Source organism: Eulemur rufifrons, chromosome 7 (genome assembly GCF_041146395.1).
Source record: "Eulemur rufifrons isolate Redbay chromosome 7, OSU_ERuf_1, whole genome shotgun sequence".
In the NCBI taxonomy this organism is placed as follows: domain Eukaryota; kingdom Metazoa; phylum Chordata; class Mammalia; order Primates; family Lemuridae; genus Eulemur; species Eulemur rufifrons.
Genome location: NC_090989.1, coordinates 78356941 through 78377363, shown reverse-complemented (window position 1 = coordinate 78377363; position 20423 = coordinate 78356941). Strand labels below are relative to the sequence as shown.

General features: G+C 35.8%; 1 protein-coding gene across 3 annotated transcripts in view; it reads left to right on the top strand.

Annotated features, from left to right (window-relative positions):
* The window catches only part of VPS8 (VPS8 subunit of CORVET complex), a 205136-nt gene that overhangs the window by 162119 nt on the left and 22594 nt on the right, over positions 1-20423 (top strand). For all 3 annotated transcript variants that reach the window (XM_069472823.1, XM_069472821.1, XM_069472822.1), the window contains one exon: positions 17395-17448. In XM_069472823.1, coding sequence (XP_069328924.1) covers positions 17395-17448 — 54 coding nt within the window. The remainder of the gene's footprint in view (positions 1-17394; positions 17449-20423) is intronic.

The following is a 20423-nucleotide window of genomic DNA, read 5'->3' as shown; positions in this document are numbered from 1 at the left end:
GGATTTGAGAGTAGCAAGACATTTTCTGCTCTTTAGTTAAACAGATAGGATGTGCACACATGAGGCTGCTTTTAAGAACCTTTGACAGAATAACAGGTCAGCAAGGACAAGTGAGTTCTTGCAAGTCCTTACCACTGTGAAGCAGGGCTTATGAGGGACAAGGTACTCGTATGTTCTGCACGTGGTTTTCTCAATCGGGTCACTTTTTTCAAAGAATCTGATGGAATAGTGTTCCTTTGAGAAGTTTTTCATTGCCTTTGGAGTATGACTAATGGACTAGATAATAATTTTTATTTATTTTACAACCTTTTTTAAAGCAGAAGTCGGAGCAGAGTTTGAACTCTACTGCCTAGTAACTTTTGAGAGAGCAAAACTTGACAACATGAGAGGTTCAGTGTGGAGAAGAAGTTACTAGGGTTATGACCTGACCATTGTGCAGTGCTCAGCTGTACTTCCTCTTTGAAGGGGTATCACATTTGCTACTTCCTGCTCCTTCCTGTGTGCCACCCTATCCTGCAGTCAGCCTCACATCACATAGTGCAAAGTAGGACCTGTTACTTTTCTCTTTTTGTTTCCTCAGCTTTCAATGTTGTAGCAGAGCAGCGCCAGGGAAGACCTCATAAGTAGCTTCTTTCCCAGATAACAGTTTAGAATTTCTGCACACTAGTGGTACGCATTCCATTTATGTATTCGCCCTTGTGTATTGAACAGTGTGCTAGGCACTATGCTATGTGCTAGGGATATAATGGTAGGTAAGACAGACATGGTCTTGTCTTGTGGAGTTTACAGTCAATGAAATTATAAACAGATTTTGAATAAGTACTCTCAAGTTTTTTCTGACTCCAAATATGTGATGTCTTTTCCAGCACCAATTCCGACACCAATTCTGTTAATTCTCTGGATACCAGTTAGGTGTCCAACAAATCAATTCAATTCTGACACTACCTGGAGTTAGAGACTCCATGGTTTGAGGGTTCAGTCCCACAAGACTGCCCTCAGTTCAGATGCCAGCCACAAGCGAGGTGCCCAGGCCACCCACACCCCACACTTCTGTCTAACTTTGCTGCAAGTTCAGCGGTCCCCATGACCTCCTTCAGATTTGATAATTGACTAGTATGATTGATTCATAGAACTCAGAAAAACACATTTTTTGCATTTACCACTTTCTTATAAAGGATACAACTGAGGAACAGCCAAATAAAGAGATTGCATAGGGCAAGGTTGGGGATGGGGGTAAGGAGTGGCAGAGATTCCACGCCCTCTCTGGGTCCACCACCTCCCCAGCACATCAGTGTCTTCACCAACCCGGAAGCTCCTCGAACCCCATCATTTAGGGAATTTTATGGAGGTTTCATTATATAGTCATGGTTGATTAAATCATTGGCCATTGGTAATTGCACTCAATCTTCAGCCCCTCTTCCATCACCACAGGTTGGAAGATGGGGTGGAAAGTTCCAAACCTCTAATCATGGCTTGGTCTTTCTGGCAGCCAGCCCTCCTGAAAGTACCTAGTCTTCAGCTGCCAGTCATCTCATTAGCATATAAAAGGCACACTTATCACTCAGGGGATTCCAAGGGTTTTAGGAGCTCTGTGCTGGGAACCTGTGACAAAGGCTACATATACATTTTTTATTATACCACAACCACTTACAGATGAACTTTAGGAACAGATAATGAGTAGATCTAAACTAGACATGAAGGATCATGGAATGCTTCCTAGAAGGGCTGTGTTAGCTGCCCCTGCAGGAAAAAGAGGAGTAAGCTAGACAAGTTTAGGTGCAAGGGTAGGCAGGAGAATTACTGCAGGCAGAGGGAACAGCATGTAGAATAAACTTAAAACTAGAAGTTGTATGATTGGATCTAGAGGGTGAAAGAGAGTAGTAAAAGACCACACTTGTCTTTCACCCTTTAGGTAGTTGTGTTCAACTTCTAGTTCCATGCTCTTTTCTGCTTCACAGCAGAGCTACTATGTTTGAGAAGTAGAATTATCGTGACCTGATGATAAATTCATTGGATGGAAGAAATAAGACAGAGGGAGGAGTCTAAGGCAGCATCCAGATTTCTTAATTGAAAACTGAATGAATGGGGGTACTATTTAATAAGATAGAGACAACAGATTTGGGAGTAAGATACGGAGTTTATTGTCGGAATTGGAGATCTCTGAAGAACATACAGATAAAGATGTTCCGTATGGTTTTCAGATTGAGAATTTTATCAATTAGACATCCCAAACTCTTCTTTGTTTGCATTCAGGGAAGGAAGGATAGGTCCTGTGATTTCCAGCATTTTGCAAGCTGAATCCAAATGCAGATGGGGGAACTATTAATGCAGATACTTAAGGCATCACATCTTGGGGCTCTTCAATTTTTTTCCTCTCTCAGTAATATACAATAATGTACATGTAATCATAGTATACAGTTATACATGTAATCATAGCTGATTGTGAATGATCCCATGGTAATATTGCCTGGATATTACCAATTAGGTAATTCTTTCTTCCTAGATAGTAGTCAGTGCTAAAATTGACCTTTTTTCTTTCTTTTTTAAAAAAACAATTTACAGACAGTAACATTCACCACCTTCTGTGAATTTTGGCAACCACCTCCACAGTCAGGGTACAGAGCAGTATTATTTCTCTCTCAGAAGTCCCTAATATCTCTTAGTAGCCAACCTTCCCCTTCCCACTATGCCCCTCAACCCCTGGCAACCACTGATTCATTTTGAATTAATTTTTATATAGGATGTAAAATATGGATTGAGGTTTATCTTTTGCATGTAGATGTCCATTGAATTGCCTTTGTACCTTAGTCAAAAATCAATTGATGTTTTATCTGTGAGTCTGTTTTTAAATTCTCTATTGTAGTCATTGATCTTTGTATCTATCCTTTCTCCAATACTGTAGCTTTATAGTGAATCTGGTTATCAGGAAGTGTGAGTCCTCCAACTTCATTCTTCTTTCTAATGTTTGACTGTTCTACTTCCTTTGCCTTTCATTTCAAGTTTAAAGCTTGTTGCTTTCCACAGAAAACCATGCTAGGATTTTATTGGGATTATGTTGAATCTATAGATCAATTTGGGAAGAGTTGACATCTCAACAATATTGAATCTTCCAATACATGAACATGATTTGATCTTTTCTGATTTATCAAATCAGTGTTTTATAGTTTTCAGTATGCAAATATTGTAAATGTTTTGCAAGATTTATTTCTAAATATTTAATGATTTTTGTACTATTGTATATTTAATGACTTTTGTACTATTATATATTTTATTGTTTTATATTTCAATTTCAAAGTGTTCATTGCTAGTATATAGAAATAGAATTGATTTTTATATAATGACCTTGCATCTAGTGACCTTGCTAACCTTACTTATTAGTACTAGTACTTTTTTATATTTTCTCTATGTAAACAACCATGCTATATGCAAAAAAAAAAAAAAGACTTTTATTTCTTCCTCTTCAATCTTATGCCTTTTATTTCTTTTTCTTGCCCAATTGCATCAGCCTTCAGTACAGTGTTGAATACGCGTGGTGAGAGTAGACATCCTTGGCTTGTTCTTTATCTTGGGAGGAAATTACACTTCAACATTAAGTGTAATGTTAACTGTAGGCTTTTTGTATATAACCTTTATAACATGTTTAGGAAATTCCCTTCTGTTCCATTTTTGCCAAGAATTTTTTCATGAACGAGTGTTGGCTTTAGAAGCCATTTACATTACATTGGTTGCCCTCTTCCCACATCCCCACACCTCAGGCAGTGAAGAAAGACAACGATCTGCTTCATTGACTTTTCTCTTACCTTCTCTCAGAGCATCTAGAAAGGGGAAATCTATATGTCACCTACATGTAGTTGAATCCAAATGTCAACAGCAGCTTTGTTTATGAGGTTATACCATTCTGCCAGACAGGGGAGATGTCCTGGCTTTTTCATTGTTTAGGAAACTCCAGTGAGATCAAATCTAAGATGCTTCTGAATAATGGTATATAAGCTAGAATGAGAACTATTTTGGTTTTTCTTAACTTTCCCTCTAGCTCTGTCTTCCTTGATTTTCTTGCATAGATATTGTAAAAAGATCTAGTGGGTTGGTAACATAACGGAGAGGAATGAAATTTATCATATACATGCATTAGATGTTTTTATGTTATGTCTTCACACCAAGTTCATGAAGATGATATATTCCTTATTTTATAGCTGAAGGAACTATATATAGCTCAGAGAGGGAGAGCCAATATTTGAACTCAGTTGTGTAGGATCATCATTGCCCCAGTTTTCCTGCCTCCAGCCTGTTCTATTTTTATCATTCTGGTTTAATTGAAACCTAATATTTAATACCATATGGCAGTGCTAATTAAGATTTCTCACCATTGTACGAACCATTCACATTTCCAATTATAAGAAAATTTTAAATGAAAATACTAATTCTGTATTATGATGACTTTTATTAAACTTTATTACATGAAAGTTTTACTTTGTTCTGTTAATTTCCTTTGACTATCTATCAGCCCTGGTTAAGTTACGATGTAATGCCTGGAGGGTCCACAAGTGAGGGCCCCAGTGACTCAGAAATCAAGTTGAAACTTCCAGTCAGCTTCCACCTGTTACTCTAGACAGTGAATGCATTTGAACTTTCTCACTGCCTTTGTTATGTGATCTTATGCCAATTAGCTTTTTGTTTCATCTTTTCCCAAGACTTGTAATCATTGACTTTCACTTCTTCAATTTCTGACTCTTAACAAGATGTAACAGTTACCCTCAAAAATGTGGTCCTGGCACATAGCCTTTCTGCTTGCCTCTCCTATCTCACTTCTTTTTTCATAATGCTCAATATATACAACAAATAACTCAGACATAGTAGTTGCCTGCCAACAAGTTTACACAGACAGGATGGGAGTTACTTCCCAGAAAACCTACTTTCCTCTAAAATAAATACTTTTATTCTCCACTAATAGGAGAAATGACCCAAATTCCTTTCTTTCCTTATCTTCCCTCATCCCCCACCCCCCAGGCCTACAGCAGCTCAATCTGAATCCTTCAGGTCTACAGAATAGACCTTGTAAGTCTATCTGATTCTCTTTTTGATTTCTGTACATATTACACAGATGAAGTACATGGAAACCAATTTCAGCTGAGGCACTCTTTTATTACATTTTCTCAATAGATGTTATTTACTTATATTAATTTTATCAAATAATTTAAATTTCATCTTGAATTATTCCTTTATTAAATTCATAGTAGCAAATAACCATCTTCACTGGTACTGATTAGTGTTAGAAAAAATTAGTTTGCTATTAATTCTTTTAACAATAATAATTGTTGGTCAACAGACAATTTGATGTAAATTAAAAAAAAAACCTTAAGATTTACTAGATTCAGTTTAAACATTATTATATTATTAACCAGGTTTGGAGTTAATGAGAGTAGGTAATAAGTAACACATTATTATGTGCCAGAACATTCAAGTTGTTATTCCTTTTAAAACTTCAAAAAACAAGAGCATTTAGACGTTCATTGGGAATTTTATAATGCATTGCTTGAAATCAGCCCCTATTGGTAGCAGCCAAGAACATCAGATATTAGAGGCTTTTTGATTTTCCTCTAAGAGCTAAATATCTGAGGAGGAAGGCAACTGCAAATACACAAACAGCTGCCCACTCATCCTTCAATTATCACAAAAGGAGAAAATTAAATGAAATTAGCTGATTTTCCCCCCGTACTTAGAATTGGTTTTATTTCTTGGTTTTTAGAGTTGTCCAAGAAAATGTTTAGACTTTTAGGGGTAAATTTATAAATAATATCAGAAGGAAATATTTACAACTGCCAGGTAATTATTCAGTAAATGATATTTATTTATGTTCACTGGGCATGATTTTCTGGGAATCATTGTACTTGCTTATTTATTATGAACTCCCACTGTAAATTACAGATTTGCTTTATGTGCCATTTAATGAAATAGGAACACTGGTTTTAATGCCTTGTTTTCATTTGTCCATTTTTAAAGCGTATTAGTTTCCTGTTATAAATAGGTTATATTCAAATTAAATACGAAAAAAATGAGATTTTAGTGTTTGGCAATAGCACCATTTCTCAAAAGAATATCTTCAAAATTAAACTTATAAATTATATGAAGATTAATATGTCTCAGAAATGCATAGAGATGAGCAATGATCCTAATATAAATGAAACTTTTTGAGAAGACTTTTTCCCTTTTCCAATAACCTGTTATTATACTCTAGTACTTAGTGATTCATTACTTCAGTCAATATGCCTACCTTGGGCCAAACACTCCTCTAGGTACGAATATACATGGGTGACCAAAAAAAAAAGCAAAAACAAAAAACCCATAGTTCCCACCATCATGTCATTTACCATCTAGTAAGGGAGCTAGACAATAATTAAATAAACAAGGATTATATCAAATATCTAGTTTTATATTGAGATAGGTACATAATTGATGTGAGAGGAAAGAATAGAATGTTATGGGGAGAATAACATGAGGGAAACCTACTTTGGATTGGGTGGTCAGGGAAGATGTGTCTGCAGAGATAACATTTAAGCTAGGACTGAAAGGATAAGAGGATATACCAGGCGTGTGAAAAACACTTCAGGCAAGGGAGAACAGTGAACAGCAAACAAAAAGGATCGGAGGAGGCAATGACGTGTTCTAGGAGCTGAAAAAAGATCAGTAGCTGGAACATAGTGCCTAAAAGGGAAAATGGCAAGGAATGAGGTTGAAGAGGTAGGTAGGCAGGGCCTGAGCAGCCTTATAGACCCTGGTAAAGAGCTTGGTTTTTATTCTTTGGAAACATTGAAGGGTTTAAAACAAAGGAGATGGTATGACTCAGTGATTGTGATTGTCAGAAATGGATGGACAGCCACATCTGTATTACCAGCCCAGTCCTCACCTCTTCTCCAGAATTGTGTAACAGTCAGACTCTTACAGTTCTGTAAATTTGTATATCTCCCTTTGATACAGAAAAAGTTTTGTGTCCAAGAGACCTAAGGATGACAATAATACCAAAAAAGTGTCTCAGTCTGTATGTAGAACTAAGGCTTTGATAGAAGTATGAGATTAGGACATAAAAAAAATTCTGTTGTCCAGTAAAATGTGAAAAAATATTAAATTTTACCAGTGATCAAAAAAATGTAAGTTAAACAGCAATATGATGCCTTTTTTTTTTTTTTACTTATTAAACTGGGAAATTTTTAAAAATACATAATTAAATTGGCACACATTAAAAATACATATGCGTTTATACTGATAAGGATGTGAGGAGACAGATACTTTTTAGCACTACTAGTGTGAATGCATATTTGTACAAGTTCACAATCCCTTTTCTTTTTTTTTTTTCCTCCCCACCCCCCACAATCCCTTTTCTAAGTCACTGTGGCCAGATATGTTCAGAATTTAGAATTTTTTGGATTTTATAAAGGCAATATGGGGAATTCCACTTCTGGACAAGATACATTTGGAGTTTCTTAGAGGGGAAATGGACAAAATACATAAAATAATGCTTCTTAAGTAAGACATTGGACATCAGTCAATCAAAAACAGTGACTCCCTGAAAGACAAGAAACAAATAACATAAATGCTAGGATTGCCCCCAAATTACTGCCTAGAAGACGTTTTCCAAGCCACAAGAGCCAAGGCAGAACTTATCTGTCTCTTTGAGTCAAGGAGACAGAGCTAAGAGTCTAGGGAAGCCAAGGTAGCTCGAGTTGATAGGACAGAATATTAGACAGGAGAGAGCCACAGAGAGGGAGAGTTCCAGAGAGCTGCAGAAGACAACTTTGACTATTCAGTCGAGTACTCACCCATTTGTGTGAGGAAACAACTTGAGTTTAAAAAGTACCACCTAAGAGGATTAGATGGGACAGTGTCCCAAACTCACATAGAACCAGGAATAAAGCCTGTACCCACCAGCCAACTTGGAAAGCTTTGTAATTCACAGGACAGTATTGAGAGTGCTAAATAAAGTTTTAGCCTCAGTAGTGTGGAAAAAATTAACCCTAGACTAACTGCTACTTTGATCCCACCTGACAAAGCTTAAAAGCAAAACCTAAAAAGATCAAACTATTTCCAAGTATTTTAACCACATCCCAGAACAAAGCTTAAGAATATACCAAGAGTTATAAAATTATCCAATACTCAACAAGGTAGAATTCACAGCGTCTGACATTTGACCAAAAATTATCAGACATGAAAAGAAGCAGGAAAATATAGGTCATAATGAGGAGGAAAAAAACATCAGTCCATTAAAACTGACCCAGCAATGACATAGATGATAGAATTAGTAGACAAAGACATTTAAAGTTATTATAATTGCATTCCATATGTTCCAGAAGCTAGAGGAAAGATTGAACATGTTAAATAGAGATGTTAAAGTTAGAAAAAGCCAATAGAACATGTAGATACTAAAACTGCAGTGTCTGAGATGAAGAATACACTAGATGAGACTAATAGCAGAATGAGCATGGCAGAAGGAATGATTAATGAACTTAACTAGGTAGCAATAGAAACTATCCCAAATCAAACACAGGGAAAAAAAGACTGAAAAGAAATGAATAGATTATCAGAGAACTATGGAACAACTTCAAGTGACCAAATACACATCTAGTTGGAGTCCTGGAAGAAACAGGGGTAGAGGGAGTACAGAAAAAATGTTTAAAGAAATGTAACAAAGTTCCAGTTCCAGTAATGGCAGAGTAGCCTATATTGAATAAACCCTTCTGCCAATAACAATTATAAGGTCTAGGCAAAATATGAAGGAAAAAAAAACATTGCTTGGAAAGCAACTGGAAGCAGGCAGAAACTGTAGGGAACACACACTTTGAAAGAAGGGAAGCAAACTGGAGGAGCTCTACATTTAACTGCATTTCCCTAGGGTACTTCTTGGTTTGCCTTGGAGTACTGGAGAAAAGAGCTTAAATAGAAAGTAGCATTCTTACTGGGATGAAGAAACAGAGGGCAAAGTTCAAGGCTACTAAAGCAGCTCTAAACTGAGGGGAAAATCTCAGAAAGGAGGGGACCACAGAAGAGGGATCCTGAAATTTTCTTTACAAGTTTCCAAATTGCATATAAACAGTGCTTCAAGAAACCCAGCAGAAAGTAGCAACAGGAAAACTAAGAAACTGAGCAAAGATTTCAGCAGCTGTATAGTGCTGAGTTTTGAATGTAAATGCTGCTATGTTAGAAGGATTAATAAATACCTTAAATTTTATGTTGAAACTGCACAAGAGCCATAGTTAAGGACTAAGGGCTTTCCCAAGACTAAGGGCAAAGCAAAATAAATCCTCTCTAACAAAGCCAAAGCCCAAACTATCTTGGGATCAATAGGAAGAAGAAGGAAAATGTAACCTACAATCAAGAGGAAAAGCATCAGTAGAAACAGACCCATGAATGACCCAGATGTTGGAGTTGGCAGTTAAGGACTTTAAGTTAGAAATTATAAATATGTTAAAGGATTTAGAGGAAAAGGTCAGCAGAATGAGTGAACACATGGGGGAATCTCAGCACAGAAATGGAAACTATTAAATAAAACCAAATGTAAATTCTAGAGCTAAAAACATATCTAAAATTAAAATTTTATTAGATATCAATAGCATTTTTAACACTGAGAAAAAAATTTTATCAGTAAATTTGAAGACGGTTCAGTAGAAATAATTGTAACTGAAACACAGGCAAAAAGGACTGAAAAAAGGCAGAGAGCGCTTGGTGATCTGTGAAACAATATCAAGAAATCTAGTTTATTTATATATATCAAATTTAAAAAATATATAATATATATTACATATACATTTATATGTGTGTGTGTGGAACATGAAGAGAAAGAGAGAGTAGGGCCTGGGGAAGTTTGATCTAATAATGTCTGAAATTTTACCAAATTCAGTGAAAAACATCATCCATAGATCCAAAAAGCTCAGCAAACCTCTAGCAGGATAAATATAAAGGAAACCTCACCTAGACATATCATAGTCGTAGTTAAACTGCTGAAACCAAAGATAAAGAAGAAACCTTAAAAGGAGCCAAAGATAAGACAACAAGAAGAGTGATGGCTGACCTCTGATTTAAAAAAAAAAAAAAAAAAAAAAATGGAGGCCAGAGGACAATAAGATGGTGTCTTTAAAATGCTAAAAGAAAGGTAATATGGTGCATCTATTGTACATTATATAACCTTCCCAATGTGGACTAGGGCATCCTCCCATAATCAAATGCTTATATAAATGAAGACTATGAATAGCCTTACTTTTGTTCAGGTCAGCTTTTGCTGCCAGATGACTTCTGGTGCCAAGTTTTTTTTTAAAAAAAACAATCCTGGCCGGGCGCGGTGGCTCACGTCTGTAATCCTAGCACTCTGGGAGGCCGAGGTGGGCGGATCATTTGAGCTCAGGAGTTCGAGACCAGCCTGAGCAAGAGCGAGACCCCATCTCTACTAAAAATAGAAAGAAATTATATGGACAGCTAAAAATATATATAGAAAAAATTAGCCGGGCATGGTGGTGCATGCCTGTAGTCCCAACTACTTGGGAGGCTGAGACAGGAGGATCCCTTGAGCTCAGGAGTTTGAGGTTGCTGTGAGCTAGGCTGACGCCATGGCACTCACTCTAGCCTGGGCAACAAAGTGAGACCCTGTCTCAAAAAAAAAAAAAAAAAAAAAAACAACAACAACAACAAAAAAAACAATCCTTTTGGTTTCAGAGCTTTCTGGATTTCAGAATTATGGGAAAAGGGTTTTTGGACCCATTTTTATTTGACAGAAAAATTAGCAATATATATTTTTAAATGTTTGTACCCTTTAAGCAGGGACTTACAAGAATCTGTCCAATGGAAATAATCAAGCTTGTGTGTTATCTATAAGGATTCTTAAACAACATTTTTAATAATTAAAAAAAATTGAAAACAAGCTAAATGTCCAAATAGCCCACAGTTAGTTGAATTAGTTATGGCAGTGGTCCCCAACCTTTTAGGCACCATTTTGGCACCAGGGACCAGTTTCATGAAAGACAGTTTTTCCGTGGATGGGAAAGAGGGGGATGGTGGAGAGGAGGTGGAGCTCAGGCAGTGATTCAAGGGATGGAGAGTGGCTGTAAATACAGATGAAACTTAGCTCGCTTGCCTCCTGCTGTGTGGCCCGGTTCCTAAGTTTCATGCAAGACAATTTTTCCACAGCGGGGGCGGCACACAGTGGTGCATGGACTGGGTTCCTAACAGCTAACAGGCCACACACCAGTACTAGGCTGCAGCCCAGGGTTTGAGGATTGTAGAGTTATGGTATGTCTATACAATGAATGAACCACTTTGTAGCCATGAAAAAGCACATTGTAGAAGGATATTGATACAGTGAAGTAAATAGTCATAACATGCAACATAAGGAGATCACAAAACAGTGCGATTCCAAATGTTAATAGTAGTTATTGCTGTATGGTTTGATAGTGATTTTTATTTGCTTTGTTTACTCTTTTATATTTTCTAAATTTCCATCAGTGAACATGTATTCCTTTTTAATCAGAAAAATTAAGACTTGTTTTTTAAAAAAATAAGGTAATAAAAAGGTATTCCTATTGCTTTTAAACTTTAGGTCAGATTGATTCTCTAAGTCAGGAATTGTTTTATTAACAAGGATCACAAAAAGTTCAGCATTGTTAAAGCCATAGCTTTAGTATATCGTTCATATCCCCAGATCTAGTGCCTGCTCACCTGGATTTAAAGTGTCTCTTTAAGCTTCATTGCCTAAGCCATTTCCAGAAGGAATCCTGTTAAATGAAAAAAATAAGATCTTTCATGAGGGATGCTGAACTGTTTCTGTTGCCACTTCAAACAGTCTCTGACTTAATCTCTGGAGACCAGCCTTCTCAGATAAATTGTCCACCACCACATCTAGTTCTTGGCTTGTTTTTAAAAAGCCTGCAGATTCTTTCATGAGGTCGTTTTTTTAAGCTTAAATATCTACTTTGCTTTGAAAATCTATTTTCTCCTTTTTCAAAAAGAGCATACCAGGAGTTAAAATTGGATCATTTTTAGCAAGCTACATCATACATCTGGAATGAATTCCAGAGTATTAATATCATGGTATGTTATAGCAAAGACTGTCAAGTCTAATTTTTGCAGACCTGCTAAATCTGAAAGGGCAGTCTGGACAGCCAGCCAGCAGTTTGATCATTGAGCTGAGGTTTTTTCTGAAGTTATTCTTAAAGTCAGAGGGTGAAAGCAAAAAGGCCTCTAACGTGGCCCTACTTGAATAGCAATGCCACAGTGATAGGAAATATCTTTATCATCTGCACTGTAGGCTCTTATAATTAAATTGTTATAGTTGGAAGAGGCTTGAGATCTTGAGTGTAATTGCTTACCCAGTTCTTATACATTTTCTACCTCGTTCTAGATAGATAGCATCTAGTATCTGTTGGACTTATAGTAATAATTGTATTTCCCCTGTAAATTAATAAGTTGATATTCTAGTTTCATATGGTAGTCTTTATATTCTTAATATTTGCTAGAATTCACTGCTGAAAGCATGTGGACTAGGAATTTGCACTGTGGAAAAATATTTGATAAATTCAATTTCCTTAATAGACACAAGACTTCATATTTTCTGTTTTATCTTAGGTCCATTTTCATAAGTTCTGTTTTTAAAGAATGTATCCTTTATCATATATCAAATTTATTGGCATAAAATTGTTCACAAAGGGCTCCTATTTTTTAAATGTCTATAAGTGATATAGCATGGTATAATATATCTTCTTTCATTTCTGATATTGATAATTTGTATTCTCTTTTTCAATCAGTCATAATTAGCAGTTTCTCAATTTTGTTGATCTTTTCAGAAACCAATTTTTGACTTTTTTAATTTTTTCTGTTTTATTTGATTTTTATTTCATTGGTTTTTGCTCTTTATTATTTCCTTTTTTTCTACTTTAGTTTTATTTTGATCTTCTCTTTGTAGTTTCTTAAATTGGAAACTTAGATCCCTTATTTTAAATCTTTCTTATTTTCCAGTATAACATATAGACTTATAAATTTCTTTCCAACCACTGTTTTAGATACATCCTACAAATTTCTTTAAATGGTTTATTGAAAATTGGTATAAACTGCACATATATAAAGTGTAAAAATTTGACAACTCTATAAATCCATCATCACGACTGAGATAATGACCCTTATCCATTACCACCAAAAATGACTCAAGTCCTCCCTCTTGTTCCCTAGTAACCACTGATTATCTTTCTGTCCTAATAGATTAGTTGGCATTTTCTAGAATTTTAGATAAATGAGACTATAAAGTATGCATACTGTTTTATCTGACTTCTTTCACTCAGCATAATTATATGGGATTTATCCATATTATTGTATCAAGAGTTCATTCCTTCTTACTGCTGAGTTGTGTTTCATTTTATAAATATCGTAATTTGTTTATCATTTACCTATTATACATATTTGAATTTTTCTAGTTTCTGGCTGTTATAGATAAAGCTCTTATGAAGATTTGCATATAAGTCTTGGTATGGACATAAACTTTCATTTCATTTGGGAAACAGCTAGGAATGGAATGTCTGACTCATATGACACATGTAGGTTTATCATTTTAAGAAACTGCCAAACTGTTTTCCAAAGTGGTTGTACCATTTTCCCTTCCTACCAGCAGTATATGAGGGCTCCAGTTCCTCCATATCCTTGGCGTAGTCCATCATTTTAGTTTCAACTGCTCTGATAGGTGTGTAGTGGTATCTCATTGCAGTTTTAATTTGCATCTCCTGAATGACTAATGATGTTGAGCATCTTTTCATGTGCTTATTGGCCATCTGTGTATCTTCTTTGGCAAAAGGTCTGTTCAAGTCCTTTGCTCATTTTTTAATCTGGTTGTTTATTTTTCTGATGAGTTTTAGAAATTCTCTATATATTCTCGATATGAATCCCTCATCATATATGTCATTTGCAAACGTTTTTTTCAAGTCTATGGATTGTCTTTTTCCTCTGTTGATAGTGTCCTTTAATGTGCAAAAGTTTATAATTTTGATGAAGTCCAGTTTGTCTAATTTTTTATTGTTGCTTGTGCCTTTGGTGTCATATCCAAAAAATCAGTCCCAAATTCAATGTCATGAAACTTTCCCCCTATGTTTTCTTCTACAGGTTTTAGAGTTTTAGCTCTACCAGTTAGGTCTGTGATCTATTTTGAATTAATTTTTATATATGGTGTATGGCAAGGGTCCAATTTCATTCTTTTGCATGTGGATATCCAGTTTTCCCAACACCATTTGTTGATGAGAATTTTCTTTCCTTATTGAGTGGTCTTGGCACCCTTGTCAAAAATCATTTAACCACATATGTGAAGGTTTATTTCTGGGCTCTCTATTCTATTTCATTGGTCTGTGTGTCCTTATGCCAGTACTATACTGTTTTGATTACTGTAGCTTTGTAGTAAGTTTTGATATCAGGAAGTGTAAGACCTTCACTTTGTTCTTTTTCAAGATTGTTTTGGCTATTCAGGGTTCCTTGAGATTCCATATGCATTTTAGGATAGCTTTTTCTATTTCTGAAAAAAAAATCATTGAGATTTTGATAGGGATTACATTGAATCTGTAGATTGTTTTAGGTAGTACTGACATCTTAACACATTGACTGCCATGTGAGTTGTATTTAACTCCAGCTAGTTTTGAGCCCAGAGCCTTATGAAGCAAAACTGTGCAGTTGGTCCATGAAAATCTTACTTATTGATGTTCTTATTGTTACAATTAATATTGACAGTTTAATTCTAAAAATGTGGATTGCATTGCATATAACACACACACAGAAAACAATAAAAAATAACAAATCAGAAAGGATCGTTTTATTTTAATAAAACAGTATGGACCAGGGAAAAAATTTTTTTCTGGTGTGACAGTCAATGTATTAATATAATAGTGTTAAGTCTTTCAATCCATGAATATGGAATGTCTTTCCATTTATTTATATCTTTAATTTCTTTCAGCAATGTTTTGTAGTTTCCAGTGCACAATTCTTTCACCTCCTTGGTTAAGTTTATTCCTAAATATTTTCTTCTTTTTGATTCTGAGGTAAATGGAATTGTTTCCTTAATTTTCTTTTCCAGTTGTTCATTGTCAGTGTATAGAAATGTAGCTGATTTTCACATGTTGATTTTATATCCTGCTACTTTTCAGAATTTGTTTACTAGTTCTAATTTTTTTTTGTGGAATCTTTAGGGTATTCTTTATATAAGATCATGTCATCTGTGAACAGGGATAATTTTACTTTTTCCTTTTCAATTTAAGTATCTTTCATTTATTTTTCTTGCCTAATTGCTTTGGCTAGAACTTTCAATACTATGTTGAATAGAAGTGATGAAAGCAGGCATCTTTGTCTTGTTCTGATCTTAGAGAAAAAGCTTTCAGTCTTTTACCATTGAGTATGATATTAGCGGGGTTTTCATATATGGCCTTTATTATGTTGAGGTAATTCTCTCCTAATCCTAGTTTCTTGGGTATTTTTATCATGACAGTGTATGGAATTTTGTCAAATGATTTTTCTGTACCAATTGAGATGATCATGTAGTTTTTTCCTTCTGTCTGTTAATGGCATATTACATTGATTTTCATATGTTGAAACATCCTTGTATTCCAGAATAAATCTCACTTGGTCATGGTGTATAAAATATGCTGCCGAATTTGATTTGCTAGTATTTTGTTGGGTATTTTTGCATCAACATTCATAAGAGATGTTATTCTGTAGTTTTTTTATATTAATAGTGTCTTGGCTTTGGTATCGGGATGATGCTGACCACATAGAATGAGTTAGGAAGTGTTGCCTTCTCTTCAATTATTTGGAAGAATTTGAGAATGATTGATATTAATTGTACTTCAAATATTTGGTAGAATTCACCCATGAAACCATCTAGTCCTAGGTGTTCCTTTTTTAGGCAATTTTTGATTACTGATTCAATTTCCTTATTAGGTTCACAGCTATTCAGATTTACTATTTCTTCAGAATTCAGTCTTGGTAGGTGTGTGTTTCTAGGAACTAATATACTTTTGGGCCAGGCACAGTGGCTCATTCCTATAATCCCAGGACTTTGGGAGGCTGAGGCGGGAGGATCACTTGAGGCCAAGACTTCAAGATCAGTCTGGGTAACATAACAAGACCCCATCTCTACAAAAATTAAAAATTAGCAAGGCATGGTAGTGCACCCCTGTAGCCCCAGCTAGTAGAGAGGCTGAGACAGAAGAATTGCTTGAGCCTGGGAATTCAAGGTTGTAGTCAGCTGTGATCGTTCTACTGCACTCAAACCTGGGTAACAGAGCAAGACCCTGTTTCTAAAAAAAAATAAAAATAAAAAAAATAAAAATAATTTACTTTTGATTTCTTCTTTGATCTGTAGATTATTTCAAAGTATGTTACTTAGTTCCCAAGTATTTGGGAATTTTTCCAGAGATCTAGTCTCTGTGCACTTGAAAAGAATATGTATTCTGCTTTTGTTGGGTGAAGTTTTCTGTCAATGTCCATGTGATCAAATTAGTTGATTGTGTTGTGTAAATCTTCCATATCCTTTCTAATTATTTGTCTATTTTTTTTTCCCTCATTTATTGAGAGAGAAGGGTGGAACTCTCTGGCTGTAAAATGTATTTCTCCTTACAATTCTATGAGTTTTTATACTACATATTTTTAAGCTTAAGGTACATAGACATTTCAGATTGTTATGTCCTCCAGATGAAGTGACCCCTTCCTTATTATGAAATAACCTTCTTTGTCCCTGGTAATAGTCTTTGCTCTGAAATCTGGTGCTATCGTGATATATTTTCCCTATCCTTTTCCTTTTAAACTATTTAAGCCTTTATAATTAAAGCGTGTTTCTTGTAGGCAGCATGTAGTTGGGGTCTTTCTCATTTATCTAATCTCACAATCTCTGTCTTCAAATATTGGAAAATATTCCTATACCGTCAGTCATTTGTTCTTTGGACTAAACATCCTTTTATTATGATTTGGCTGATACTTTTTCTAAATGCTTCATTATCAAACTTTTCTGTGCATGCTTTGCTTAAAAGGGATATTACATCACAATGGATGCTTTCAGTTGCCTTCTGCAAGAATTGCTCACCATTATTTATTACTTCAGTTGATTATCACAAAAAATCTGTATCTATTAGTTCCTCACCATTTCATTAAAAACCAATTTGGACCATCTGTTCTACTTTTCTTACCCTAATCATATTTTTATCTTGGCTGACTATTGACTTTGTAATCTCCAGAAAAATTTCAAGGAGCCTTAACACAAAATCTATTAATTGTTTCCCTGAAACAGCTGTTTTATCTCAGTTACACCAATTCTAGTTGAATTATTTTGAATGTGGATCAAATAAAACTAGACCATAACTAAAAGGGTATTAAAATGTTTGCCCTTTTTTCCAGGTAAAAATGTCTCCATCGTATCATCAGTCCAAAGGGGATCCTACAGCTAAGAAGGTGAGTTTAAAGACAAAAAAAAAAAAGTTCCTCCTTCTGTGTGTTTATTCTCCTCTCTTGAATAATTTTCTCAAAATGGCAGTGATTTTTAATCATCTTAATGCTGCCAAAGATTCTTTCCGATTAGATGTTTTAATGATATGTCAGCAGGACTCCTTGGCTCTTCCAGAGAAGCCAAGTTGGGTTTTAGCACCAGTCTCCTGGCAACTAACGACTGTCAGTGTTCTAGAATTTCCATCTTCTGTACTAGACATGGCATCCTGTTATCAGTGAGTGGTAGCAGATGAAAGATATTCTAAGAAGGAGAGCTATGTAGTTTTTCTTATTCAGTGCTTTACCTCTAGAGAGCTGTGCCTAAAATAACTGGCCTGTGATACCAACATTTCACCACATACCAAATGAGAAGGTCCTCAATACATACTGGTAGAATAGACCTCTCTTCTCTGCCACTTCAGTTCCCAGCTGTAAACTTCGTGGCACAGGTAGGGTATTAGTCTTTCACCTGAGCAATCCTTCGATGATGTCAAGAGAACCACTAAAATCCTTTTTTTTATCCAGCTGCAATAGTGCAGTTGAAATATGGTCAACAGATTGATATTTTTTGCTTGTTTTCTTTTACCATTTTTCTTTCTCTGATAGTTGAAGTGTTTTTTTTCCTTGCCCTTTTGAACAATTTTAGCCAGCATCCATGTCAATGAAGGATTGTAGAACAAAAATAACAACTTGCTGGCTCTGTTGACTAACAGCAGGTTTAAGCTTCAAAGCAGTGTGCCAAAAATGGGCCCCTTTTCTCTGCTTCAAAATTCCCTGAGACTTTTTCAAAAGAGAATAGAATTAAAACAAAATATGTTGTCTGAAAAGTCCTATAACATGCTGCACATGAAAATCCCTTTTACTCTTGTCAAGGCAGCAAGGGCAGGCAAGACAGAGGCATTGACTGTTGCTACTTAGAACCATCACACTGTAATGTGAGGAGCTGGAATGAGCCTAACTCATTTTAGTCTCAGTAAACAAATGAGGAAAGTGGAATCCGGAAGCAATTGGTTTGATTTTTTTTTTTTTTTTTTTGTCTCAGATCTCCAGTGTTAGCTATGGGGCACACTTCTAACATAGTGATTAAAAACATGTGCTTGGGCTACAACCAGACTTGGGTTCGAAGATTTACTCTTCTACTTACTTATCTGAATGACCTTGAATAAGTTAGCTTCTCTTTTTCCTCCTGTGTAAAATTGTGATGCTACCTCTCAGAATTGTTCTGAAGATTAAATGAAATGCTATACTGTTTAAGTGCCTAACCCTGTGTTTGACACATAGGAAGTGCTCAGGCTGTTGTTGACACGAGTATTAAAATGCAAGTGTCCCAAATCCTAATCAGATGTGCTCTCACTTCATCATGCTACTTATGTCCATTCAGCAAGCTCAGTTGGCCCTTCTTATTTGTGGGTTCTTCATCTGGGGATTCAACCACCCACAGATTGAAAATACTAAAAAATTAAAATGCAAATTAAAAAATATAGCATGACAACTATTTACATAGCATTTATATTGCATTAGGTATTTTAAGTAATCTAAAGATGACTTAGTATGTAGGAGGATATGTGCAAGTATATGCAAATACTATGCCATTATACACAAGGAACTTGAGCATCTGGATTTTGATATCCACAAGGGTCCTGGAACCAGTCTCCCACAGATACAAAGGGATGACTGTATTTCTTTATACTAGATTCTTAGCTAAGCAATGGACTACTGAGATGAAAAATACTTTCCTTGTTCTCAAAGGCCTCAGCATTTATTGGGAAGGGTAGACAGGTAAACTGACAATTACCATAAAACTTGACACACGCCATGGAAGGTGCACAGGGTGCTATGAGAGCACTGAGGAGAGGCCGTGTTTTGAAATGACTGAGCTAATTTGGTGCAACTTATGTTTTTTATGTTAAAAAGCTTTATGAATAACTTTGAGGAATGGCTAGCTGACCTCCTACACCCTTGTTATCGGGTTACGTTGAAAGCAAATTCTGCCATACATGTAGGCATTTAAGTAACTGCTCATTTAGAATAGGTTCATGCAACCTACTTTTCAAACTTGGTAATGTCCCAGCTCTTTGTCATCTTAGGTGTCTGACCTCTACCAGGTATGTGGCAACATTGCAGAAGCAGGATTCTGTTACTCTTGTAATCAACATCAGGCAAACAGAAACTTCCTAAGCCAATGACTGGACACAAGTGGCCCCAGGGAGCATTCCTAAGCGGTCAGGTGTAGACCGACTTCCTCTTTGTGCAAAAGTTGGGAGTATCTCTAAAATATTTTGTCCAACTTTCATATCTTGAATACCTGTTATTTTATCAATAATTTTCAATATTCACCATGCTGATTAATAAGCCAATAAAATTTTTTTAACCAATAAAAAAAATCCTGCTTTTTGAGCTAATGAGCAAAGTCTTAGGTACTAGTCAAAATATGAACAGCTGAAGCACTTTTAGTAGCTGCTCTTGGGAGTTCATGTTAGCTGGCCACTCCTGAAATGGGAATTCTTTTTTTTTTTTTGAGACAGAGTCTCACTCTGTTGCTCTGGGCTAGAGTGCCATGGCGTCAGCCTAGCTCACAGCAACCTCAAACTCCTGGGCTCAAGCAATCCTCCTGCCTCAGCCTCCCAAGTAGCTGGGACTACAGGCATGTGCCACCATGCCCAGCTAATTTTTCTATATATATTTTTAGCTGTCGGTATAATTTCTTTCTATTTTTAGTAGAGACGGGGTCTCGCTCTTGCTCTTAATTAGAGCCACGGGCCACCCCTGAGTTGAAGCCCAAACTAAATAGCACATACTTATTAGCATATGGTTTACAGTATCTATAGTTACTTTAAAATATATATCATAGCAGGTGGCCATTACAAACTATGGAGTCTGGGAAGGCTTCTCAGAGCAAGTAAAGCTTGATCTAGCCTTGAAAGATAAGGGAAAATGTATCC